At 38.0% G+C, this 27,853-nt stretch overlaps 1 protein-coding gene across 3 annotated transcripts in view; it reads left to right on the forward strand.

Annotated features, from left to right (window-relative positions):
• Positions 1–27,853, forward strand: part of LOC127789211 (uncharacterized) — a 52,819-nt gene that overhangs the window by 19,038 nt on the left and 5,928 nt on the right. Inside the window, exons 4-11 of one of the 3 annotated variants that reach the window (XM_052318034.1) lie at positions 16,762–17,679; positions 17,984–18,071; positions 18,172–18,245; positions 18,922–19,369; positions 19,451–19,921; positions 20,015–20,328; positions 22,486–22,592; positions 23,153–23,303. In XM_052318034.1, the coding sequence (XP_052173994.1) occupies positions 16,762–17,679; positions 17,984–18,071; positions 18,172–18,245; positions 18,922–19,369; positions 19,451–19,921; positions 20,015–20,328; positions 22,486–22,592; positions 23,153–23,303 (2,571 nt within the window). Of the gene's footprint in view, positions 1–16,761; positions 17,680–17,983; positions 18,072–18,171; positions 18,246–18,921; positions 19,922–20,014; positions 20,329–22,485; positions 22,593–23,152; positions 23,304–27,853 lie in introns of all 3 variants that reach the window. The other 2 variants (XM_052318032.1, XM_052318033.1) reach the window with 2 other exon arrangements.

Below are 27,853 nucleotides of genomic sequence, written 5' to 3' on the forward strand. Positions count from 1 at the left end.
ACGACATGAGGGTTTTTGTCTCATCCTGCTATTTGCTGATGAAGTTTCCTACGTCTCGGGGCGTGGGACAAGTCCAAAGGGATCAACGAAAGGCACACACTTGTTATGTGTCATCCGCAAAAGGGAAGAAGAGCGAAGAGACTTTATCTATTACCAAGCAAGCTGTGTTAGACTAACTGCCCATAAATCCCAAGTTGTATTGTTTCCCTCATATGAATTGTATGCATGATAATTGTTAATAATGTGAGCCTAAGGCGGGACTGTGGACGTAGGCACATTTGGCTGAATCACATAAAAAAAAATAAATGCTTGTACTCTCTAGTGCAATACATTATCATTATTGTGTCCATTATAATCTACTTGTTTCATTTCTCAGGATGAAAAGAAAGATTAATCAAAAGTTATTTTCGAATGAAAGGCCCGTTGCCTTGCGCATAGCCTGATAATGAGGTGAAAACCGAAGACCCGTTGTATCGCTAATAACTCGATAACGGGGTAAAAACAAAAAGCCCGTTGACCTGCTTGTAGCCCGGCAACGAGGTGAAAACACAAAAAGCTCATTGCCCCGCGCATAACCTGACAACGAGATGAAAACCAAAGACCCGTTGTCCCGCAAACAGCCTAACAATGAGGAAAATACAAGCCCGCTGTCCCTTTAATAGCTCGATAACGAGGTAAAAACAAAAGGCCGATGTTACCCCATGCATAGCCTGGCAATTAGGTGAAAACCAAAGACTCGTCGTCCCGCTAATAGCCTGGCAATGAGGAAAACACAAGCCCGTTGTCCCGTTAATAACTCGACAACAAGGAAAACACAAGCTCGTTGTCCCGCTAACAACTCGACAATGAGGTAGAAACAAAAGACTCATTTCCCTACTTATAGCTCGGTAGCGAGGTGGAAAATCCAAGGTTTGTTATCCCGTTAACAGCCTAACAATGAGGTAAAAACAAAAACCCATTGTCTTTTGTCTAGCTCGACAATGGAGGATAAAGAGCTCGTTGTCTTGTGCATAGCCTGGCAACGAGGGGGAAACGAAGCCTGTTGCCTCACGCATAGCTCGGTAATGAGGAGAAAGCGAAACCCGTTGTTCCACTAATAGCTCGGCAATGAGGAGGAAAACAAGTCCATTATCTTGCTTATAGCCCGACAACAAGGAAACACAAGGCCGTTGTCCCGCTAACAGCCCAACAACGAGGTAAAAACAAAAGGCCTATTGTCCTACGCGTAGCTTGGCAATGAGGTGAAAGCCAAAGACCCATTGTCCTGCTAACACCCCCGCAATGAGGAAAACACAAGGCCGTTGTCCTGCCAACAGCCCAACAACGAGGAAAACACAAGCCCATTGTCCTGCTAACAACTAACAATGAGGTAGAAACAAAAGGCCTGTTGCCTTGCTTATAACCCATCAACGAGGTGAAAAATCCAAGGTCTGTTGTCTTGATAACAACTTGACAATGGAGGACAAAGAGCCTGTTATCTTGCTAATAACCCAACAACGAGGAAAACACAAGCTCGTTGTCCTGCTAACAATTGACAACGAGGTAGAAACAAAAAGCCCGTTACCCTACTTATTACCCAGCAACAAGGTGAAAAATTCAAGGCCTATTGTCCTGCTAACAGCCTGACAATGGAGGACAAAGAGCCCGTTGTCCCATGCATAGCTCGACAATGAGGGGAAATGAAGCCTATTGCCCCATGCATAGCCCGACAACGAGGAGAAAAACAAGCCCATTGTCCTGTGCATAGCCCAACAATGGAGGAAAAACAATTGTTGTCTCGCATGTAGCCTGACAACGAGCAAAAACAAGACTCTTTGTCCTGCAAGTAGCTCAGTAATAAGGAGGTATAAAACCGTTATCCCGTGAGTATCCCAATAGTGAGGAAATGTAATATCTGTTGCCCCACGAGCGACTTACACTGCTTCGCTTGGTGGCCAAATGGCATAATATCCATTATCCCACAAGAAGCTTGACAATAAAGAGGCATCATGTCTGTTGTCTCGCAAGTAACTCAACAACAAGGAAATAGAACGTCAATCATCACGGACATCTACTGTTCGAAAAAAGTTCCCAATATGTCAATGCTCCTTTCGGTGAAATATAGACACGTATATGAGCCAACATTGAGCACAATCACCAAGTCTGTGTCTAACACTCTTGAGCGGATATGAAGATCTTTCTCGTGAAGTAGCATTGAGTCTTCAACGAGCATCATTAGAGTCAAGGAGAAGAATAGCTCTTGCCCCCTTGAGAGCTTAGAGCACATGAAGAAGTCGTGTCTACTCTCTTAGGGGGGGGGGGGGGGGACGCATTAAACACATGGATCTCTATTGTAGGGGTAGAAGCTTCAGCACGACATGCGTCCTTCGAAGCATTTGCCTCATCATCTCCGAGCCATTGGTGTTAATGGGAAGTCGAAATATGAAAATGCTAGGGCTACAAATGACCCAGAGACTTGAAATGATTTGAAATGACCTTGAGACTTGAAAGTCGCTTGTTTGGAGTAGAGCTTCAAGAGAAAGAAATGAAAGGAAGATACGTGTGAGATTTATAGGGCGAGATACTCTTCCAGCTGGTACTCTCGATCAAAAGAGTAGGAAGCAATTGATATGCCCTGCAAACAACAAGCATAACTCGATTGAAGACTTCCCATCTATCTTTCGATGAAGCGTAACTTGACTGAGCAAGTGCATAATTAAACAAGGTAAAAGGGGAACAAGGCAATAACCGAGTGGATGCCACTCGGTCTGTTGTAATCACTTGTATTAGATTAGCTCTTAGATTATCTCGGGAGGGTTTTTTGTTGTAAATTAGTTTGTTGCATTAAGTGTCACTTGTGTTATTCTAGAAGGCTTGCTTCTAGAAGGGTTAGTTAGTGGTTTAGTCTGGCTAGTTGGTTGTAACTACTAGCTTAGTTTGTTTTCAGGTTACTGCCTCTATGGTTTATAAATAGAGGTTGGGAGAGAGGCATTTAGAGGGATTCTATTGTTCTGTCTTGTGTCGAGGAAGAGAGAGGAGTATGCACAAGGTTATACTTGATAGTAAAGAGAGGATATCTTTGTAATCTTGGGTTGGGAAACTCTATATAGTTCTGGGTATAAGGTTGTGGGAGAGTTGTAGTGCATGTAATCCTCTTGTTCTTCATTTCAAGATAGTGGAAAATGGCGCCTCAAGGCAGTCTGGATGTAGATCTTCATTAGAAGACTGAACCAGGATAAAATCTGGTGTCTTGTGTGTGTGGTTGCTTATTGATTTCGGTTCTTAATTTTTGTATTGTGTGTTTTCGATTTTTGTTCTTATCGTGTGAGGTTGTGAGACTTGTATCTTGAGTGGTTCTTGGTTTGGTAGTCTAAGATCCTAAGTCCGTATGTCATAGAGAGAATAGAGAGAACTGAGCGTTTATTCCAACATGGTCAAGAAGGATCAAGGCTAAAAGATCCACTATTGAAGAGCAACTAGCATAAACAAACCCAATCAAGCAAAGGAAAGGGCAAAAAGCCAAGGGAAAGCCAAGGAAGAAGCACAACTCGGCCCTGAGTGCCCACTTGGTCAAAAGTAACTTAGGCCTTTGAGGATGCCCCACTAAATTCGTCCATGAAGGAATATCACAAGCGAGCAAGAATGAAACAGATCAAACAAAGAAGAAAGCAAGAAAAACCAAGCAAATGGATGGTGAAGTGATGATCGAGTGTCTACCACTCGGTCATGATGGCCATGCAATAGTTCACCCCCGGGAGCCTCCCTTGTAGCCAACGAACCCTCTCGGGGCTTTCCTCAGACCGAACCCGGGATCCTCCCTGGGACTGCAAAAATATTCTGAGATTCCATGAAATATACCAAGAATATGCCAGAAATATACCAAGAATATGCCAGGAATATACTCAAAATATGCCACCTAGGAAACCTGGGATGGTTGCTACGTGTCCCCCTCTCCCTCCTCTATAAATAGGAGGACCACCTCCTTTCTTAGGTACGCTCACTCTGATACTCAAGCTCCATTTTTGTGCTCAAGCACTCAAAGACTTACTTAAGCATCGGAGGGTTTGTGCGGGGGACATCCTCCCGCGCCCCTAACCATTTGCTCGTCTTGACAGGCACTCAATCATTTGAGGGCACTCGGTCACTTTAAGGCCTCTCGTTCATTTCAGGACCTCTTGGTCATCAAGGGTCTCCCGTTCATCAGGGCACCTAATCATTGCAACAAGGCCTCCAGGTCTCTTGATCATTGCAACAAGACCCCTAGGTCTCCCGATCATTGCAATCAAGATCACCTTTCTCGCATTACAGATTTATTGTTGTATTTTGGCCACAACAGTATGAATTTTCTACAGCACTAGGATATAACGACACTTATTTATCATAAGATGCATGATATGATTAAGGTGACTTGAATATGCTACAAGAAGACCAATAGATGCTCCTTTGAGGAGAATGGATAGAATAGATGAAATTTGTAATAGAAGAGGTAAAGAAAGACAAGAAAATTTGATAGTGTAGAATTTTACAGAAAATCAACTTTTTTTCATTCGAAATTTACAGAGCAAAATATATGGTACGTATGTAACTACTCCATGGGAGTTGGTTATGACTTAGAAATTGCTAAACAAGGAAAAAAAAAATCCTAGAAATAAAATTATAACAAATTGTACACTCAAATGAAATATTCAAAACTGAATAACTACATATTTTCTACACTTCCCCTCAAGCTGGGTTGTAAATGTTAAGTAAACCCAGCTTGGATCTCATATCTTCAAACTTGATCTTAGGTAGAGCCTTGATTAGAATGTCTACAATATGAAGAGTAGTAGATATGTAGGAAGTATTGATAGTCCCATCTTCAATTTTTGTTTTATAAAGTGTCTATTTATCTCTACATGTTTAGTTTGATCATGGTAAATTGGATTTTTAGCTTTGTTATAGCAGTTTGATTATCACACAATATATTAATTTGATCACCTGATATAACTTAAGTTCAAGGAGCAATTGCTTTAACCACATTCTTTCGTATATTCCATATGCCATTGCTCTAAATTTTGCTTCTACACTACTTCGAGCCACAATTGTTTGCTTCTTACTGCACCAAGCTACCAAATTTCCCCATACATAAGTATAATATTCAAAAGTTGACCTGAGATTAGTAATAGAACTAGCCCAATCTGCATCAGTGAATACTTCAATATTTCTCTTCTTAGTCTTTTTAAAGTATAGACCTTCCCTAGGAGTTTTCTTTGGGTATCTCAAAATGTGATACAATTGATTCATATGCTCTTCAATGGGATTGTTCATAAATTAACTGGCTACACTTATTGCAAAACTAATATTAGGCCTTGTATGTGATAGATAAATAAGTCTACCAACCAGTCTCTGATATCTTATTTTGTCAACAGGAGCATTTTTTCTTTAGTTACAATCTCCATTGGAGTAACTAAAGGTTTGCATCCAAGCATTTTAGTTTCCTTAAGTAGATCAAGAACATATTTACTTTGAGAAATGAATTTGAAGCCAGAGACTTGGGTGCATCCAAGCATTTCAGTTTCCTTTAAGTAGATCAAGAGCATACTTACTTTGAGAAATTACAATACTTGTTTTGGATTTTGCAATTTTCATCCCAAGAAAATATTTCAGATTTCCCAAGTCTTTGACTTCAAATTCATTTGCAAGAAATCTCTTGAGTTTGCTAATCTACTCTTCATGATCTCTTATTGGGATTATATCATCCACATACACAATAATAATGGATATTCTTTCACTAGGAGAACTGTTTATAAACAAAGTATGATCAGATTGACATTGTGAATAACCAAACTTCTTTACTACTTTAGTAAATCTGTCAAACCAAGCTCTAGGAGGTTGTTTGAGACCATAAAGAGATTTCTTTAATTTACAGACTTTGTTTGAATTTGTTTGATTCTTAAGACCTGTAGGTATCTCCATGTACAACTCATCTTCTAAATTTCCATTGAGAAAAGCATTCTTGTTGAAGAAATAAAAATAGGATCGGGTCGAGCCTTGAAGATTCATTAATAATCATCCATTATCATCTTCCTATTTATTTTGTTTTATTTATTGCTTTGTATTATCTTGTGTTATTTCTTAGATTTATCTTTTAGTGTTGTAATCTAGATAATAGGAATGCAATCTAGTCCTAAATCTTAGGAGAATTCTTAAGAAATTACTTGTATAAATATTTCTGATTTGTATCAATAAAACGTGTGGGAATACCGCTTCCCTTTCTCCCGTTCTACATGGTATCAGAGGCTCGTTAATAGGTTGATACAGTAAACCCTAGTGCCTTCATTGCACAACCACTTCGTTCTTCCAAAGTGCCTTCATTGCACTGTTCAAGTCGGAACTCCTCTGTCCGGTCATCATCTTACAGCACCACCACCACCATTAGGTTCGCCATCTCCAGATCGGCCAACCCCAGAAAAATCACTGGCAACCGGAACCCCACGCTCCGACCGACGTGCCGTCGTTCAAGCTTGCTCTGACCCCATGCGCTGGCACGTGAAGGCGTGTCCGTCGACCGTTCTCTTCCAGCTCCTCCAGATTTATCCTCTGACGTCTTTTAAGCCCATCCTTGGTGTCGAAATCCTTCGTGTTCGGGTTCCTTCGTGTTCGTATCTTTGTGTTCAACTGTCTGTTTCCCTCGTCCATCATGTTAGACACTTCAACAACAACAAACCCAGCTCCAATAGTCATCACCAGAGACATCCTTCCATTGGATCAGCCTCTTATTGCTGGAGAGTTACCAGGCATTCATCCATCCTATCGGTTAGATGGTAGGAACTTCCTCCAATGGTCTCAGCTGGTCAAAACACTTCTTAAAGGGCGAGGAAAAAGCAGCCACCTGTCAGCAAACCCTCCAGCAGCTAACGATCCTAGCTTCAAAACATGGGATGTAGAAGATTCTTGCATCATGTCATGGTTGTGGAGTTCTATGTAGCCGAAGATCAACATGAACTTCATGTTCCTTAATACTGCCCGTGAAGTTTGGGAGACCATACAGTAGACCTACTCGCAAGTCAGGGATGCATCAGTGATCTTTAATGTTAAAACAGAGATCAATCGTACCAAACAAGGCCATGCAACTGTCATCGAATACTACAATCTGATGAGAGGTCTTTGGTTAGAGCTTGATCAATATCAAGCCATTAAGATGGTATGCCAAGAGGACACTGCCACTCTCAATCGAATCCTTGAACGAGACCGGATAGTAGAGTTCCTAGCAGGCCTAAATCTCGCGATTGATCAGGTTCGAGTACAAGTCCTTGGTAAGGATAAGTTACCTAATTTAAATGAAGTTTTTGCTATTGTTAGGAGTGAAGAGAATAGAAGATCTGTCATGCTTTCTGTCCATAGCATAGAAGGATCAGCCTTGGTTAGCAAACAAGATGGAGGCGGCAACAAATCTGGAAAAACAGCATACCAGGCTCCTAGAAGGTTGGATTATAGGCCTAGGGGTCAGAATCGAACCTCCAACTGTGATGGATAGTGGTGCACGTTTTGTAGGAAGGCAAGGCACACTAGAGAAACCTGTTTTAAGCTACATGGAAAGGAGGCTGTGTTAAGCATGATAGGAGGATTCAAGAACATGGGGCAGCATCAAGGCTATTTATCTAACAAAGATCCAGAAGAGGAGGCAGCAAAGAAAGATATTTCAGAAGTGGAAGAATCTACACAACTGAATCCAGAGGAATTAGGCAAGCTAAAAGCTTTCTTTCGGACGTTCCAAGATGGAGCCTTATGTTCCTTGGTGCAGCAAGGTAACCTTTCCTTTGAGTCTTTCATTGCTTCTAAAATTGATAAGAATAGCATATGGATCCTAGATTCGGGAGCTACCGATCACATGACCCCTAACATTCAGTTTTTTGAAACATATGAAGCTCTTGAATCCACTAAACAAATCACAATTGCCAATGGTACTACCATCCCTATAGTAGGAAAAGGAAAAGTATCATCAATTTTTTGGCTGCCACTTAACCAAGTTCTTCATGTCCCAAGCCTAACAAGAAGTTTGATCTCTGCTATTTTCTCACCACACGTGTAAGTTTCAGGACAAGGGCACGGGGAAGACGATTGGTGTGGCTAGGGTTCACAATGGGCTCTACATCTTGGATGGGAAAGGTGAAGGCTCTATAAGGAAGCAACATAGTTTGACCTACTCCTCCTCTCAGTCTGTCTCTAACCTTTCTGCTATATGGCTTCATCATTTTAGATAAGGACATCCCTCATTTATTATGTTAAAACCAATGTTTCTGTCTTTATTCAATTCCTTAGATCCTAGCAATTTTCAATGTGATGAATGTATTATTACAAAACATCATCGAGTTTCTTATTCTATTAGCAATAAATTGGCTTCTATGCCATTCCATTTGGTTCATTCTGATGTTTGGGGGCCATCCAAAATACCTAATTATTCTGAGGCAAAGTGGTTCATTACATTTATTAATGATTGTACACGCATGTGTTGAATGTTTCTTCTAAAAGAAAAGGTTGCCATAGGATCAGTGTTACCCTCATTTTGTAAAATGATCCATACCCAATTTGGCACTCCTATCAAACGATTTTGCACTGACAATGCCTGGGATTATTTTAACACCCACTTGCATAACTATTTTTAGAAGGAGGGCATTATCCATGAGTCATCTTGTGTTAATACTCCCCAACAAAATGGGGTGGTAGAGAGAAAGATGAGGCATCTTCTCAATGTCACACGAAGCATCCTTCATCATCATCATGTGCCCAAATATTTCTGGGGGGAAGCAGTTATGACAGCCACATGTCATCAATAGTGTGCCTTCTAGGATTATTAATGACCTCAGTCCTTTCCAAAAGTTAATGACCTTTTTTTCTGAAATAAATCACCATACACTATTGCCCCTAAAGGTGTTTGGGTGTGCTTGCTTTGTTCACATCCTTAAAATTCACAGGGATAAATTGGACCCTAGAGCTTTTAAATGTGTGTTTCTTAGGTATTCTCCTACTCAAAAGGGGTATAAGTGTTATTATCCTGAATCTTGAAAATTATATGTCTCTGAGGATGTCACATTCAATGAATCCCAACCTTTCTTTGAGTCTACCCCAGTCAGACCAACCATCATTGATCAACCTGACCTAGATTGGGAAAATCTTAACCCTACCCTTGGAACAACACCATTAGGTACTGATTTCTCTCACCCTTCAGTTCCTACCTCTCCAATCTGACCCAATTCTCCTAGGGAGGAGGAAGGTTCTGGACATGTTGATACTATTAGATACAAAGGCTCTCCCTATGTCTATAAGAGACAACAGCCCATTGGTGATCCTCAGCCACACTTGACATCAACTCCGAACCTGAGTTTGGATAGCACACCAGGTGAGAACCCCACATCCAGCAATCCCAACCCAAACTCAATGTTCTTGGAGCATACAGACCTTGACCTTCCCATTGCTATTTGAAAAGGGTTAGAGCATGTACTAAACACCCATTGACCAACTACTTATCCTACCATCACTTATCACTTGCCCATAAAAGCTTCTTGACTTCTTTGGATGCAATTGCTATTCCCAAATCCATAGAGGAAGCCATGAGAGATGTCAACTGGAAAGTAGCCATGATGGAAGAGATGAAGGCACTAGAAAAGAACCATACCTGGGAATTGGTAACTAGACCAAAGGATGTAAAACCGGTGGGATGTAGATGGATCTTCAATTTAAAGTACAAAGCTGATGGATCACTTGACAGGTATAAAGCATGATTGGTTGCCAAGGGCTATACTCAGTCCTATGGCATTGATTATTTGGAAACATTTGCCCCTATTGCCTGGATGACAATTGTTAGAATCCTCTTAGCATTGGCATCTACCTATGGATGGAAATTACAACAACTTGATGTCAAGAATGCATTCTTGCATGGCGACTTAGAAGAAGAAGTCTTCATGGATATACCACTTGGATTCAAGCAAGAGCAAACAAGAACCAACCACGTGTGTAAACTCAAGAAGGCCTTGTATGGCCTCAAACAATCCCCACATGCATGGTTTGGTAGATTCTCAAAGGCCATGTTATCTATGGGGTATCACCAGAGTTGAGGGGACCACACTTTATTCATCAAACACACAGAAAATAAGTTGACAGCACTACTAGTATATGTGGATGATATAGTGGTAACAGGGAATGATTTACATGAACAGGGATGTCTTAAGGAAAATCTAGCTCGGGAATTTGAAATAAAAGACCTTGGTCCATTGAGGTACTTCTTAGGCATTGAAGTAGCGCACTCAAAGGAAAATATCTTCATATCCCAAAGAAAATATGTATTTGATCTACTTTCTGAAACAAGATTGCTAGGAGGAAAAGTGTCAAAAATTCCAGTTGATCCAAATATAAAATTGGGGGCTAATACTGGAAGCAAGAAAGAAGTAGATAAAGGAAGATTTCAACGCCTGGTAGGGAGATTGATATATCTTTCAGATACTAGGCCTGACATATCCTTTGCAATCAGCCTAGTAAGCCAATTTATGCATAGCCTTATTGAAGAACACATGCATGCCGTGAGAAAGATTCTAAATTATCTTAAAGCTACTCCAGGCAAATGAATTCTATTCACTTTAGGGGGAGACCTAAGGATCCAAGGGTATACCGATGCTGATTATGGACAGGAGATCGACAACTAGATATTGCATATTCTTAGGAGGAAATTTGGTTTCTTGGAGGAGTAAGAAGCAAGGGGTTGCTAGATCAAGTGCAAAAACTGAATTTCGAGCCATGGCCTTGGGTGTGTGTGAACTATTATGGCTTCGGATTATCCTAGAAGACTTGAAGATTCCAGTGACAAAGCCAATCGAATTGTTGAGAGATAATCAATCAGCTATCAGCATAGCTCATAATCCTGTTCAACATGACAAGACTAAGCATATAGAGATTGACAGGCATTTCTTGAAAGAAAAGTTGGACTCAAGTATTCTACAAATTATATGTTCCATCTAATCAACAAGTGGCAGATGTCCTCACCAAAGGTCTCCATAGTACTCAGTTTGAAGCCTTAGTGAGCTAGCTGGGGATGACTAATATCCATTCCTCAGCTTGAGGGGGAGTGTTGAAGAAATAAAAACAGGACCGGGCCAAGCCTTGAAGATTCATTAATAATCATCCATTATCATCTTCTTATTTATTTTGTTTTATTTATTGCTTTGTATTATCTTGTGTTATTTCTTAGATTTATCTTTTAGTGTTGTAATCTGGATAATAGGAATGTAATCTAGTCCTAAATCTTAGGAGAATTCTTAGGAAACTACTTGTATAAATATTTCTGATTCGTTTCAATAAAACGTGTGGGAATACCGCTTCCCTTTCTCCCTTTCTACAATTCTTGATATATAATTGATGTAATTTCCAATCATTATTCACTGCAAGAGATAAAAGTACTCGAATTGTATTTAATTTAGCAACATGAGCAAAAGTCTCTTGATAGTCAATACCATAAGCTTGTGCGAAACCTTTAGCAACTAATCGGGCTTTAAACCTTTCAAAACTTTCATCTGCTTTGTTCTTAATGGTAAAAATCCATTTGCATCCAACTGGATTCTTTCTAGGAGGCAAATTGACTACATCCCATGTTCCATTCTTTTCAAGTGCTCTAATTTCTTCATTTACAGTTTGCTTCCATTTAGGTATTTGGAGAGCTTCTTGTATATTATTAGGAACTTGAATATCTGTAGTTTAGTAGTAAAACCACGGTATTCTAGGGACAACCTCTTGTAAGATAGGAAATTGCAGATGGGATACTTTGTGGAAGACCTTACAACTTTTCTTTGGGCAATTGGTACATCGAGATCATCTAAATTCACATCTTCAGAATTGGAAATAATGTTACCTTTTTATGTCTCTTTTGGAATTGAATTTGGTTCAGCTTCATGGTTAGTAATGAGTTGCACTTGTTCTTCTACATGTCCTTAATCTTTCTTCCTTCTAGAATAGACAATTAACTCTTTGTTGTTAACAATTGAAGGAATACTCAAAGGCTATAGCTACTGTAATGGAACAGTCAAAGGCTATAATTTTGACTGATTTTCAGTGATATCAGACTTTGGACTAGGAGTAATAGAAGGAAGGACAGTAGTAGGAGATGATTCAAAATCTCAAAACCAAAATTCTTTAGAATTCTCACTCTCCCCCTGAATGTTGGTTTTGGAATAATAAGACTTTTTCTAGGAAAGTAACATCCATAGAATGATAGAATTTCTTTGTTAGAGGAGAATAACACTTATATCTCTTCTGATTTAGAGTATAACCGAGGAAGATACATTTAATGGCTCTAGGATCAAATATATCTCGATTTTGGTGAGGAGTATGGACTAAAGAAGTACAACCAAACACTTTAAGAGGTATAGATGAGATAAGATGGCTGGTAGGATATGTCTTGAGAAAGATTTGACATGGAGTCTAAAATTTGAGAACCCGAAAAGGCATTCGATTGATAAGATATGTAGTAGTAAGAACAACATCCCCCCAAAAATATTTTAGGAACATAAGAGGCTATCATAAGAGCTGGAGTTACATCTAACAAATGCCTGTTTTTTCTTTTAGCAATCCCATTTTGTTGAGGGGTATTAGGACAAGAACTTTGATGCAGTATACCTTCTTGAACTAGATATGCCCTAAGAATATAATTAAAATAATCTTTGGCATTATCAATACGGAGAATTTGAATTTTGGCATTTAATTGAGTTTGAACTATGATGTGAAAGTTTTTGAATAGTTAACCTACCTTAGTTTTTTTTTTCATGAGAATACCCATGAGAGACGAGTGTGGTCATCTATAAATGAAACAAACTATCTTGCCCCAATTACACTTTTAATTTTAGAAGGTCCCAAAACATCATTGTGAATTAATGAAAAAAAGATGAGATTCTTGGTAAGTTTGATGTGGATAAGAATTACGAACATGCTTAGATAATTGACAGATTTCACATGTAACAATAATTGAATTTTTATTAAATAAGGATGGAAAGAGTTCTTTGAGATACAAAAGACTAGGATGACCCAAACAATAGTGCCATAACATAATTTCACTATCATTACTAGACCTAAGAGTTGAAAAAGAACATTTCCCATCAATTGTCTTCCATGTTTGTCTTCTAGAGGATTTGTTCATGTTGAATATATAGAATCCCGAATGCAACTCAACACTGCCAATCATCTGTTATGAATTCAAATCTTGAAAGACACAGCAATTTGGGAAAAGTTTAATAACACAATTCTTTTCCTGAGCAAGCTGACTAATAGATAGTAGATTACAATCCAACTTTGGAACCAATAAAATTGATTCAAGTGTAAGGTTTTTGGAAAGGATAATAGAACCTGTACTAGACACTTTTGATATGGAACCATCAGCAATACGCATTGTGTAATTTTTAGATCAAGGTTGGAAATCTCAGATTAGAGATATATCACTAGTCATATGATTAGAAGCTCTAGAATCAACTATCCAAATACCATTGCTGTCAGTCTTTTTAGCCTTAAGTGTAGTCAGAAAATTACCTTTTTGGGCTACTGTATCTGTTGTTGAATGGGTAGTGGCTGGAGTGATAAATGTCTATTGAGCTTGGGAAATTAACTGTTGAATAATTTCCAATTGTTCTTTGTTGAATTGACCATTTGGAACTGCAATAGAATTCTCCTCTATTGCAATGTGATGTCCATGCCCTTCTTTCTTAGTTCTTGGTTTCCAATCAAGGGGTTTGCCATGGATATTCCAGCAAGTATCTCGGGTGTGTCTTGCCTTCTTGCAGTGATCGCACCAGGGTCTGCCTTTCTTGGTGTGGTGAGCATCCGTTCCCCGAGAAAGCATGGTAGAAACTTCAGTAGTTAGTGGCTGATTTGTTGTGCCCATCATCACCTTCTTTCTACTTTCTTCACATCGCACTTCTGAGGCAACTTCACGTAGATTTGGTAGAGGTTTGATGGCTAAAAGCCACCCCTGGACTTCATCTAAATTCTTGCTGAGACCCAGCAAAAACTTATAAATTCGCTTCTTCTCGACAATCTTCTTGTATTTTCCAGCATCTATTTGACATTCCCATGCTGTTGTCTCATACATATCAAGTTGTTGTCAATATCTTGTCATTCGACTAAAATATTGGGTGACGATGAGATCCCCTTGACAAAAATCATGGAGTATTCCTTCAATTTCGAAGGCTTCCGCTGCATCTTCCGTGTCAGAGTATGTCTCCTTGGCAGCTGTCCAGATTTCTTGTGTCGTCTCGTAGAGAATAAAGTTTTCATTGACTTCATTTGTCATGGAGTTGATAAGCCATGATATGACCATATTGTTCTTTGTCTTCCACACCTTGTACATTGGATTATCGGTCTTCGGTTTAAGAGCAACACTAGTGAGATAATCATCCTTTCCTCGGCCACAAATGAACATCATAATTGAATGAGACCATTGCTGATAATTGTGGCCATTCAAAGCAGAGGAATCGGATCCTCCTATTGGGGTTGGAACTGAGGGAATTTGAGAGGAAGAAGAAACTTAAATAGTATAAGCCATTGTAGATGAAAAAACAACAAGGGAAACGTGATCCAAATGCTCAGTGGAATAGAAATGGAATCAGGTACAGAATTGAGAAGAACAAACCGAAATTATCAGATGCAGATTTGGAATGAAATCAGTCGCAGACTTGGAATGAACAGATCAGTGTTAGGACTGCTCTGATACAATGTAGAATTTGACAGATAATCAACTTTTTTTCATTCAAAATTTGCAGACCAATATATATGGTACAGATGTAAGTGCTCCATAGGAGTTAGTTATGACTTAGAAACTGCCAAACAAGAAAAAAAAATATCTTATAAATAAAATTATAACAAATTGTACACTCAAATGAAATATTTAAAACTGAATAACTACATATTTTCTACAGATAGGACACTCTCAAGCATGACATGGGCAAAATAATGACTAGAATCCAAGTAGTCAACCCCCTAGTGGATTAAAGTTTGGTGCGCTGTCGCCGTTGTTATAATGAGGCCATTATCACTAAAACTGCTTGTAATTTTCTGTATGCAGGTGGAGGGGTTGGAAACTTGGAAAGTCTGAACACCATTTTCTGTAGGCATTCAAAGCTAGCTCAAAACGTTAACATTCTTAGGAGCAGGAAGAGGTTTAGCAATTACAAGAGTTATTACCACTAGCTTCAGCCATCAAAGGGAATAAGTACCTTAAAAATAGGCCCGAAGAACAATAGGAGACGTAAACTAGATCACCAACTACTAAGAGACAAGCATGGAACATCAACTACACTTCTAATCACACTAACATCACTGACAACCACCATACACCAATCCAAAGCTCTCCTTGCAACCAAATTTACACGAAGCAACACCAAAGAAAAGATTACTGGAAGACTCTATCAGCTGCCAGTTCCGAAAGGATACAAGCCTGACAATTGAGGACTCACACACAAGAAGTCAACACCTAAATGCAGACTGACCAACCAAAAGAATACTGGCATTGATGAAATTGTTTAGACAACGAAGCAAAACCTGAGAACTAAAATTAGGTTTTACTTTATCAAATGACACCAAACCCAAAACTATGTGAACTGGTATGTGTTTAAACACGAACTGAATCTTGCAGGGTATGAAACACCCTGTATGTACTGTATTGTACTGAATTGAAATGTTAGCACATTTTATGCGCAGATCCATATGATTTGCTAGGCTGTGACTGACTAAGGTGTCCTGCAGGTCTTATACTGTTTCTAGTTACCTGGCTAGATAGAAGAGGAGGAAACGAGGATAAAGAAACACATGAAGAGAGAAAGGAGAACTAGAGAGAAGAGCAAAAACAAAATAGGATAAGTATGGAAGTCTAACAATTTGTCATGTTCAAAATTATTGTTCTTTTCTCCTTTTAAATATTTCTCAACTGGAAATCATAATGCCATTCCATGTGGAAGAAATTATGAGGCTGGATGAACAAGACAGAAGCTTCCTAAGCTTTATATGTTAGGGAATTCACTTATACAAAAGGCATCTCTTATAGTTACATGTTCTACAGATGCAGGAGAAGATGCTTGGCTAGGAACAATGTCATGAATCAGGATATAAAATATGTTCTTCATTTCCTTCCTGTGGGATAGCTTTCCCACATTGGTAGGCCTTGGAATATCAATTTCCTTATAATACTTCATAATATCTTCCTCCCAACAGTAGAACTCTTGTGGACAAAAGATTTCCTATCTGATATGATTCATAAGCTGAATATAGTACTTAGGATGTGGGGCATCTGGTTCCAACTAAGCCTCTAAGAGAAGTCAGGATTGCAGCATTATCTCTGAAATTGCTGGGTGCTGATTGAGTACATCCTGTATATTTGATTTTTTTTTCTTTGGGCCAAGTTCCTAGAATAGTCAGCCAATTGCCTTCCCTGCATATAAATTAGGTGGCAGTTCCTTATCCTGTATGCCTTAGGTTTAAAAAATGAGACTGATCACTTTTGAGCCCTCATGAGTGTCATTTTCCCAAACCCGCCAAGATCTTTTTCCCATACTTGCAAAGCATCTGATGTAGAAATTCTGGCTTGCTGAATGGAACTAGCTATATGATGTGTTTCTTTTTCTCTCTTTATATCTTCAGTGCATTTCTGTATAGAATTTGGAGAGCTTTCCTTCTACTTATTGAAAAAAACAGGAAAAAAGATAAAGATGAAACTGTTCTTATTCTCAAAGTATAACATGGCCTTCATCAACTTCATGCTGCTTTCATTTTCAGCAGGTTGTGCATTTTCATCTGCATCTATCAGCAGATCATACTTTACAGCATATGTCGAGTCCACTTTCAAATTCACCTCAATCAGGGGGGATAGCTAGAAACAATGTTCTTTTGCTGCAGCAAACTGAAGCTTTAGCTGGTCAGGAAGATGTGGAGAACCAATTCAGAATGGATTACAATATTGGTGTGATGAATTTGCCCACTTTAAGTTCCCAGCAGCAAACATCCGAATGTCATCAATCTCTTGCCATGGACAGGGATACCAGGATGGAGCATGGAGAGATCACTGGATGCCTAGAAGTTTCTGAGATCAATGAAGCAGTTGAACTTTCAATTGCAGCATCTGAAGCTCTTGTCATACTTGACACAGTAAAGAGTTCACCATCAACAGAATCCTTGGAAACTACAGCTGTACTTGAAGTTGTGCTACAAGTCAAACAAGCACGCTTGGTGGGTCTGAAAGACAGCTTGAACTTCTCCATGCAGGATATTGATGAAATTGATTTTTTATCAGACTTGGATGACTCAAGTATGGCTGATGCATTTGAAGATGTGGGTTTATCGGTTTGTCATCCTAATGGTCTGCTTGCTTGTGCTTCAGCCATCCCTGAAGTTAAAGATACACCTGGTTTACAAAACCATTATGAATGTGAAGACAAGTATAAATGTGAACAAGATGGGTATACAAAATTTGATCACGATATTTCTGGAGATCAATGGACAGAATATATTTCGAACACAGCTAGAGAAATAGGAAAAGAATTGCCAGTAGAAGTTCTTGATTTTGAAAAGCTGAAGAAGCTCATAGATGATCCAGTATCTGGTTTAAACACCTCCATTGTGGCATCTCAGAGTGACTCATTAATGCATGGGTCAGTTGCAGTCCTGGTAAATTCTGATGTTCCAGCCACAACAGAGGTAAAAGAATGTTGGAAGTTCATTTATAATATCTTTGCATCTTATAAGAAATATTGAAGTTCATTTATCAATGTCATTGCATCTTTTATTATAGCAGACTCCCAATAATAAACTCCCAAGTTTCTCTGCTTGTCCTCTCCTCTCTGCCTTGCAAGGAAACATGCAGAAGTTAAAGAAATTGTTAGACAAATTCTTTCAATGAAAATATTTGCATTATCCTCATTGGTCTATGTAAATTGTTTCTCATCGTTGTTTTAGTTTGATAATTAAAACCTTTAACTGATTGTGCTAACTTGGATTGCAGGGAGTCAGCCTTGCCGCTGAGAATGTGACTTCATTTCAGCCTGAGACAAGTCCTAGCTGCTCCCGTGAGCCTTGGAGTTATGCAAACGGCAAGATATTTTTCTAATTGTTTCCATATGTCTATTACCTTATCCCACTTTGTGCAGATTGATGCATGCTTATGTTTTCTGTTTCCTTTTCTTCTCACAGAAAGATATGCCAAGTTAACAACTGTAGGCCATGACAGATTTCAGAGCCGCTGGTTAGGAGGTTGGATGTGGAAGGTAACTGATGCATTGCGATATATCCTTTCTACATCTTTCTCTGTATCATACTCTCCTAAAACAGATATGTTTCATTTCATCTGTAAAATAAAGCTTGATATGACCACAATTTGTGTAACTGAGAGAGAAACACTTCTCATTTGTCACTCAAGATTGTTCGTTGTTTTTATTCTTTTTGAGTGTTCTCTTTCTGTTGGTTTCTATATGGTAAACAGAGTACAAGGAAAACTAGACAAAGTAATACAAAGAAATGCCTAATTATCAAGCTTTAACTCCATGGTAATGAATGCTCAACTCGTTTCCAGAATGTGATTTAACCATACCAACTCATAACTTGTATGTACCATAACTCTATACTCAAGCTAAAGAGTAATTACTAGATTGAGTTATTGCTCTTTGTTTTTTGCTCTTCCAAGATACTAAACTGCCTCCAATGAAGATGCACTACCCTGCAATAGATCTTTTATCCACAATGACAACAACAATAGATCTTTTGAGTTACAGCTCTCTGTTGTCTTCTTAATTACTTAATTTCTTTTGTTGCTTTCTTAAGTTAAATTAATTCAATTTCTTAATTAACTCATTTTCTTAAGTTAAATTAATTCATTTTCTTAATTACTTAATTTCTTTTGTTGCTTTCTTAAGTTATATTAATTCATTTTCCTTTTCTCTTCAGAAGGAAATAACTGCTTCTGGACTCATTAAACCGAATAATGCTAAGATCATTTCTAGATATTTAGTTGGTGAGACATCCTACCTTTCGGAATCAGCTGAAGTTGTCCCAGATGGAAATTCATTGGTGCAGAAATTGGAAAAAGGGTCTCTAGTTGCTTCCCAATCAAGCATACCTTTTGATCGTTTACATAACAGAGTTGATAACGGTATACTGCTTTCTCAGGGGATTGTGGGATCTTCTAATTTATCCTTGGTAGATCCTCTTTGTTCTATTGTTCCGTGCAGTATTTCTTCAGAAAATGCCTGTTATACTTCAGCTCAGAATCCAAATGATGAAATTGATGCTGGGAAATGTTCCAGACCTGCCCTAGAACATTATGACATGAATTTGCAGGGAACCTCATGTCTGAATGCAGAATTTGTACATGAGGAACAGCAAGCTGCTTCAGGTTCTCACTTCACTGTTCGTAGGCAGTTGAGCTCACTCAGAACTCATAGCATTTTATTGCCTCACTCAAGTGCCTTTGCAGAGATGGATGATCAACATTGCAATCGACCATTCCCATCAAAATGTAGTTCAGAATTGTTTTCTGATGAGCAAAATACTAGCTGCAAGAAGGTTAGAACAGGACTACTGTCTTTGAAGTCCATGCATAAGTGTAGTACTGATAGAGAAATGGAGGAAAGCCATCAAACTTCGGTTATGCAGAATTTGGTCCCAGACTTGATGAACCAGAAAATAGACTATGATAAAACTGCAAAAAGTGGGACTGAGTTGCAGGTTCAAATGAAGAAAAACAGGTACTCACCTCTTGTTTTAAACTGGGCAAGGCGTTTCCGTTTCCAGGCTTCTAAAGATTTTACACATGATTTTGGTGGAGAAGAAAATCCAATTCTTGATACTGAAGTTCCAGCAAGAAAACGAGTCCGTTTCTCAGAAACTGAAATTCAGCTTCTTCAGAAGAAGAACCTCCATAAGTTTCCATCTTCATACAGATCTTGTATGGCTTAAATTCTGATGTGCTGTTCAACCTGTAAATGCTAAAACATTTCTGAAAGTTATTCCTAATACATGCTGATGATTAAACATGCAGGCTCAACTAAACGAGCTGGTAACAGAGCGAGAAGTTCCAACCTGAAGTTTAAGTCTAAAGCTCAAGAACTCAAAATGGATCTAGGAAGTCATCTTGAAGACGGCTCAAAGAAGGGCATAAAGAGACTGATATTCCATGCTATAGAATTCTTGCTTACAGGATTTTCTAGAAAGAAGGAAAAGGAAATTGAGGGTCTAGTTAGGAAGTATGGTGGTGCAGTTCTCTCTGACATTCCTTCTCCTCCTAATTCAAGGGGAAAGAGAAGCTCAAGACTGAAATTCCAGCAGCTTCCCATAGTTCTATGTTCTGAAAAGGTTGGTAACTTTGACTATATATGCTTTACTTTGACTAACTGGTTGGAGTAATATTGTCATCATTCCTGGGCTATTGTACTCGGTGCTTGTTTCCAACAGATAAAATTACATTAATGGTTTCTAATAGTAATCTTCATGTCAGCTGTTTTATATAAACCAAAATGTATCTGATGTTGTATTTGCTTTTTATGTATATGCTTCTATAGTCTTGATATTTATGGACCATATGTTGAACTCAAAAGAAATTCTATAGCTAAGTGTTCTTTGTTTCACTCGATATGATTTGTATGGATTAATAAATAAGATTTTGTAAAACTTTCTCTCATCTTTATAACTTATTTTTCTATACATTTTTAAAAGTTCAAGATAAAGAAGGGCAAACAAAATAAATGACCTTAGAGTATGGCCTGGAAATGCTATGTGAATCTCATTGCTAAAATAGTGTAAAAGATCTTTGGAAAATTAAATTTAACATTATCTTTGTTTTATAAGAGGCTTGAATTCTTTGTGCCAAATGCCTATGATGCAAATGGCAAAAGATTACAGAAAATCAAAGAGAAAGAGTAGAAGAAGAAGAATAAGCAAAAAGAGAGAAAATCAACATATTTCTGTACTCAATATCAAAACCTTTGATTTCAAAATACATCATATGCCTATTTATAGTCTGAAATCCATTCCTAATTAAAGCATAATTATCCTAACTATGATTATCTCAACAAAATAAATAAAAGATAAAACTAATTAAAGGATAAAGTCTAACAAACTAAAACCCAAACAAAATATGATAAATCTTAATAACTTAATATTGATTAAAATTGATACTTTTGGTTTCCCATCATTCTTTTGTTTGAAAAAAATTCTTCCTTGAATTTCTTGTCAACTTATGTCACAGGTAGACGAGGATCGTCATCAACATCAACTCTATTAAATTGGGGGAAGAACTCACAGTTGTTGTAGTTAAATCCTGTTGGCTCCTGTATAAGTGTAGGCTACATCTGGAGGATTTGCAAAAAAAAGAAAAAAAAAAACATTGACTTTGTCCATCCCTTGTTAAGGAATTTGGCTCACCTAAAATAATGTCAATTTTTATATTCACTTGCATGCAGAAAGGTAACCGTATGGCACTTGAGTTTGTTGAGAGGAATAAAATGGTATTTATGTGTAATAATGTCCTCAACATTATGTCACTTTGAACTAGCTCATAATTTGTTGATTGCTTATCTAACTCAAAATGTTAAATAAGTTCCCTTCTATGGTGAGGCAAAGTAGGAATGAATGGGTAAAGGGGAAGGTTTGGGAAGTCCCCATGAAAACATCACGCAATTCTTCAACTTCTTGACAGGCTTCTTTCTGAGCATCCTTGCCAGCTTCCTTAACTATTATAACAGTTTCTTCTATTACCTCATGCTTCGGCTTTTCTTATCTCTGAAACCAATTTGATGTGATACCATAAAAAGATTGTTAAAATCAAAGAGAATAGAGGAGATTAAGAAGAAAAAGTTTGGGGGGGGGAGGAATTTCACCTGCACATATGAGACTTGTTTAATATAATGTGAAATATGCAATGAGGATTGATGAAGAAGTGTATGATTAGAGAAGGAAAGAATAAGTTGGCATGCTTCTTTGTGGCATACTGAATACGAATAGACAAGCTTCTACTCTATTCATCTTTAGCCTTGACCCTTTCTCTGTTCTTAAGGCCTCATCTTACAAGTTTCAACTCTTCCCTTATTAATCAATGAAGTGTGACACCCAACTAACACCAGACCGGCTGTTACTACTCTTCAGTGTTGTTGGTAACTCCTGAAACTTTGCCACCACTTGGTATTTTTCTGCCTAAATACTAGCCCAGATGCTGACCTCCCCTGTCAACATGAAAACTGAGTGAATTCTGACTTCTGAGCAATTTGAAGATGTACTCAACATTTTACTGATTGATAGAAGATGTTGGACTTTGACCCAAGATGAAACTTTAATGAGTTCAAGAGTAAATGCTTCTTTTCGTTTTAGGGATTTTGATAATGATTCTTTCCAGTTATTTGCCTTTACATCTATATGTTATGATCTCCTCTCTTTGGGAGTAGATTTCTTATGTTTTTCTTGACTTTTATTTGGGTTGCAGATGTCTTATTTTGTATCTCTTTCATCTTTTCTCAGCTAGAAACAATCAAGTTCTTGTATGGCTGTGCTGTAAATGCCTACATACTCAAAGTAAATTGGGTTACAGATTCAGTGGCAGCTGGTTCTGCTTTACCACCCAACAAGTATGTTTTGTGTCTGTTTTTCATTCTTGTGCTTGCTGCTGGAATTCTTTAATCCTACTTCTGTTCTTATTGTTTCTCATATTTGCATATATGATATCAGTCTCATTGTTGAAACATTTGATATACATCACCCATCCCTTTTCCTAAAAAAATAAAGCTTCTGGGACAAGCAGTAATTTAACATGAAACAAAAAATCTACTTCCAAAGGGTCTTTGGTTCAAGTCCTGTTATTTGTTTTTGATACTTATTACTAGTTTGTTGCTCACTCTTTTTCTATGTGTGCTGTTGGTGCACCTTCGTTTTGTCTATTTAGGCACAACCACGTGGCTGCTCATTCTGAAGTGTTAGAAACCTTGATGTACATTGTTGGACATTTCTTAATAACTTGAGCTTTTAGAACTAGTGGTAATTTTAACATCCATGTTAGATTTGTACTATCGAATGTTATTTGAAAAGCCTTCCTGTCTCTACTGCATACTCTTGATTACTCTAATATTTTTTTAAGGTACCTCAGATCTTGCTTTGACTTCTCATATTTCTAAAATGATTTACTTGACAGATATATGATCATACCAAATCATGTTGGTGAAAGAGACACAAGAATAAGAAGGGCACTTTGTCTCAATAACCAAAACTTTATCTTCGACCGAGTAGGTATCATGTTTTATGGGAAGCCTAGTTTCTGTACCAGACTAGCAAAAGTTGTCAAGGTAGACAACTTGTCTTTGGTATTGAAATTCTTTTATACAATTTTGGAATTTTGACAGTTCAAGAAAATGTTTCTTTCTGTTGGTTATTACTGTATTTTTGTTTAGTTAACATGTCTCCAACTGACTTGCTAATTTTGTTCTTTAGTTGCTTTCTCATGCTTATGAAACTGAATTCTTCTATTTGATTCTATTTGGGGTTTGGCTGTTAATTGTAACAGCTTTATCTTCAGGAGAAAAAAATTTACTAAGTTGTGTGAATCTCAGCTTATGTTTGTTAGAATTGGTGTTGTTCATATATATAATATATATGGTGGATAGTGTTGTACATATATATTAGAATGATATGTTGACCCATGGTTGTACCTTGTAGATTGGTATATATATATATATATACATATATATATATATTCCTCATTGTGAATAAAATACTATCTAAAAACACAATATGATATCAGAGTCACTAGACAAACCCTAACCCTAGTTCCAGTTGTTGCCGACGCCACCACAGTCGGTCACTCTTTTAGCCGTCGCTATCCAACGTTGGTTCACGTATCTCTCTGGCTGACTCAATTCCAAGCAACATCTTGTGCATCTATAGTCGTGACTCTCAGATTTGGTGCGCATCTCTCTCATCAGCCGGCGTGAACTCGACTCTCAAATTTGGTGAACCCGACGTGAACTCGACGACAACCCTGTTTCCATCTGCCGTCATTGTCAACCACCTCCTTCACTGTTAGCCACCTGAACCAACTCTAGGCTTTATGGGTTTAGATCTGGTTCACAACGCTTTGGTTTGTAAACCAAGATTTTGATTCAGATTGGGGTTGTGCTATTGCTGGTTGGGCTTGGGTTTTGCGCTATGGCCTTTTCAAATCCTAGAGTGGTGAGTTCCTCTTCGACTGTGATCATTCCTGTACCTATACCATCTTTTTTTGGTATTACACCCATTACTATTGAAAAATTGAGTGGTCAGCATCTATTCGAATGTGGTTTCGCGGGCATAGTGTTAGTAACCATTTGACTACAAAGCTTTATGACATCGCTGAAGCAAATAGGACTGTATGGGATCACATAGATGCACAGTTGGTTACATTGCTGTGGCAGTCAATAGATGTTGATTTAATCCCCTTATTTTGTGTTTATGAGAACTGTTTCGATATTTGGTCTCATGCTTAGCAGCTATATTGTGGGTGTAATTTTTCGTAAGAATGTTTGGATGGAAGCTGATATTTTTATTTGAACATAGATATAACTCATTTATACAGGAAGCTGTTAACTAAAAAGCTAGAAAATAGGCTTGATATCAGCCAAACTAACTTCCTAACATTATGCTAGCTAACTTCCTGAAGATCAGCAACTAATCCTAACTGTTTGACTAATTCAGCATCTTGAGTTAACTGAGTCAACAGTCTCCTCCTTAACTCTAATGCTGCATACACCAAGTTTCTTTCGAAGAAACTCAAATCTTCCTGTAGGAAGTGCTTTTGTTAGAACATCAGCACTTTGATCCTCAGTTTTGCAATAAACCAGCTACACCTCTCTTTGTTTCTGTACCTCCCTTAGAAAGTAAAGCTTTATCTTGAAGTGTTTTGTTCTTCCATGAAACACCAGGTTGCTGACGATAGAGATTGCAACTTGATTGTCCACAAAGATAGTTGTACTTTTCTTCTGCTCCATCTGCAAATCAGTCATGAGTTTTCTAAGCCAAAGGGCCTGATTTGCTGCTAAAACAGCAGCTACATACTCTGCCTCAACTGTGGATTGAGCTATGATTTCTTGTTTCCTTGAACACCATGAAAAAATCCCAGATCCAAAGCTAAAGCAATAGCCTGAAGTACTCTTCATATTATCAGCACATCCGGCCCAGTCGCTATCTGAATAGCCTTGAAGACTGAATTTATCCACATGTTGAAATCTTATTCCAAAATCAACTGTGCCTTTGACATATCTGAGTATCCTTTTTGCTGCTTGAAAATGAATCTCACTTGCACAATGCATGTATCTTGATAGAAGACTTACAGCATACACAATATCCGGCCTTGTAGCAGTGAGATACATTAGGCAGCCAATTAAGCTTCTTTACAGCCCTTCATCAACTTTTCCTGCTCCATCTTCTTTGTTGAACTTCTCTTTTTGATTCATTGGGGTACTGGTTGGCTTGCAGTCCTCCATTTTGAATTTTTTGAGAATTTCCTTTGCATACTTTGATTTGAGTCACAAAGATTGCATTCTGGTTCTGCTGTACTTGCATCCCAAGGAAAAAGGACATTCTTCCAAGATCTGTCATCTTGAAAGCTCTCTTCATTTTTTCTTTAAACCTGTCAATCAGTTGCTTACTACTCCCTGTGACAAGTAAATCATCAACATAGAGAGACACAACTAAAATATCCTGATGAGTCTTCTTAACATACAAAGTGAATTCACTTAGACTTTTTTCAAAGCCTAAGTTCATCAGATGTGCATCCATTTTGCTGTACCATGATCTTGGAGCCTGTTTTAAACCATACAAAGCTTTTCTTAGTCGATACACCTTGTCTTCTTGCCCTTGAACCAAAAAACCTTCTGGTTGCTCTGATACCAATTTTGTGGGTGTAATTTTACGTAAGAATGTTTGGATGGAAGCTGATATTTTTATTTGAACATAGATATAACTTATTTATACAGGAAGCTGTTAACTAAAAAGCTAGAAAATAGGCTTGATATCAGCCAAACTAACTTCCTAACATTATGCTAGCTAACTTCCTGAAGATCAGCAGCTAATCCTAACTGTTTGACTAATTCAGCATCTTGAGTTAACTGAGTCAACATATATACTAATGATATTGTGCGTTTATACACTATCATTAGTAATTTGTTCTGTATTTAGAAGAGGGACTCATATGTGCCCTATTTACTTGGGTCGTATTCAGTTTGTTGTGATAGATTTTAATGCTATGCTCCCTGTTATAGCCGATCTCACTAAGCAAAAGAAGCAAAGAGACAAGTTGTTTATGGTGCTTACCCTCACAGGCCTTGGGCCTGATATGGTGGGTGTTCGCACTCAAATCTTGAGTAGTCCCACTATACCTACCATGGAAGAGGTGTTTGCCCAGATCCTTCATAGTACATAAACATTTTTTGAGGTTTCAGTTTTAGAGCAATATATACTTGCTTCTCAGACTCCTGGATCTTCCTCTGAGATTGGACATGGAGGTGGTCGTGGTAGAGGTGTTGGGCGTGGTCACAATGGTAAGCGCCCTTATTGTAATTACTATTGTCGCCCTAATCATTATAAGGATACATGTTATGCACTCAATGGTCGCCTTCCAAAGGCCAATGATGCAATTCCTGAGGGTGCAGACGCACAGTCCATGGTATTGGATACCTCTTGTATTGAGTGACTAGCTTTTACATATACTATCTCTGCTAAGGAGTTGGTTGAGTATTGTCAGTTTTAGATAGCTCAGCCGGTCTCATCCCCCGTAGCTTCTATTGCCCAGGGGTCTCTTCCTTCTACTCAGTCACGCACTAGTACTCCTCATATATGTCTTAGTTATGCTCAGCTTAGTCCTTGGATTCTTGATTTTGCTACTTAGGAACATATTTCTGATAATAAATCTTTATTCTCTCATTTTGATTCTTCTGCTTCCCTTCCTCCTATCATTGTGGCTGCTGATGGGTGTAAAAGTGGTTCCATAAAAATAGGATAAAACTACCACTAAAGTTTAAAGTCTACCCTATCTATCTGTAACATGTTTGAAATTGTATTCTTGTACTTTATCCTTGTATTTTAGGAGCAACTATGGCTAATCTCGTGTGTGTGTGTATATATATATATATCTATTCCAAACTCAATACAAAGTGAGATACAAGTTGATTTGTTAGTCTTCGATCCTACATAAGTTATTTCTACTTAGGTTATTTATTTTGTTTAGATTTATATACTAATGATTCTTCTGTATGATATATCCATGGAGATAAAAGTTACTTCAACTCACTTTTGCTCAAGTTTCTAGATTTTGTATGAATCCTAGGATAATTTATGTTGTGATCCAAATGAATGGGCACAAAACACTCTCTCTCTCTCATGGAAAAGTTGGCCAATGGGAATTGTCAACTTCCTCTAATCACAATCAACATACAAAATTCTTCCTTCATTTAAGTTAATAGATGAAGCATGGAATGATTCTGTATTTCATTTATGCTTTAAATTGCAAGAGAAATTTGGAGACAGTTTATGTTTTGATTCTTTGAGAGGCCATAACTCACTTTCCCCAGATGATTTCGCTTGTTTTGAAATGCATGTTTACTGTATGATGGATAAAAAAGTGAAGGTCAAGATTATGCCAAGTATTTGTACTAGTTATGGATGTTTTTGAGATTGTTATAGTTCTATGATTTGTAAATCACATGTTATGGCAGTAAAACCAACCTAGCATGAATGTTTAGCTGGAAGCAGCTTGTCACACCTCCAATCTAAGGCGTGACTAATTTCGGAAATTATGAACAGAAGAGAAATAGAGTGGAAATTTGAAAGATGAGGGAGAATTAGAGAGAGAAAAGAAAGGGAA

Source organism: Diospyros lotus, chromosome 13, assembly GCF_014633365.1.
Source record: "Diospyros lotus cultivar Yz01 chromosome 13, ASM1463336v1, whole genome shotgun sequence".
Classification (NCBI taxonomy): Eukaryota; Viridiplantae; Streptophyta; class Magnoliopsida; order Ericales; family Ebenaceae; genus Diospyros; species Diospyros lotus.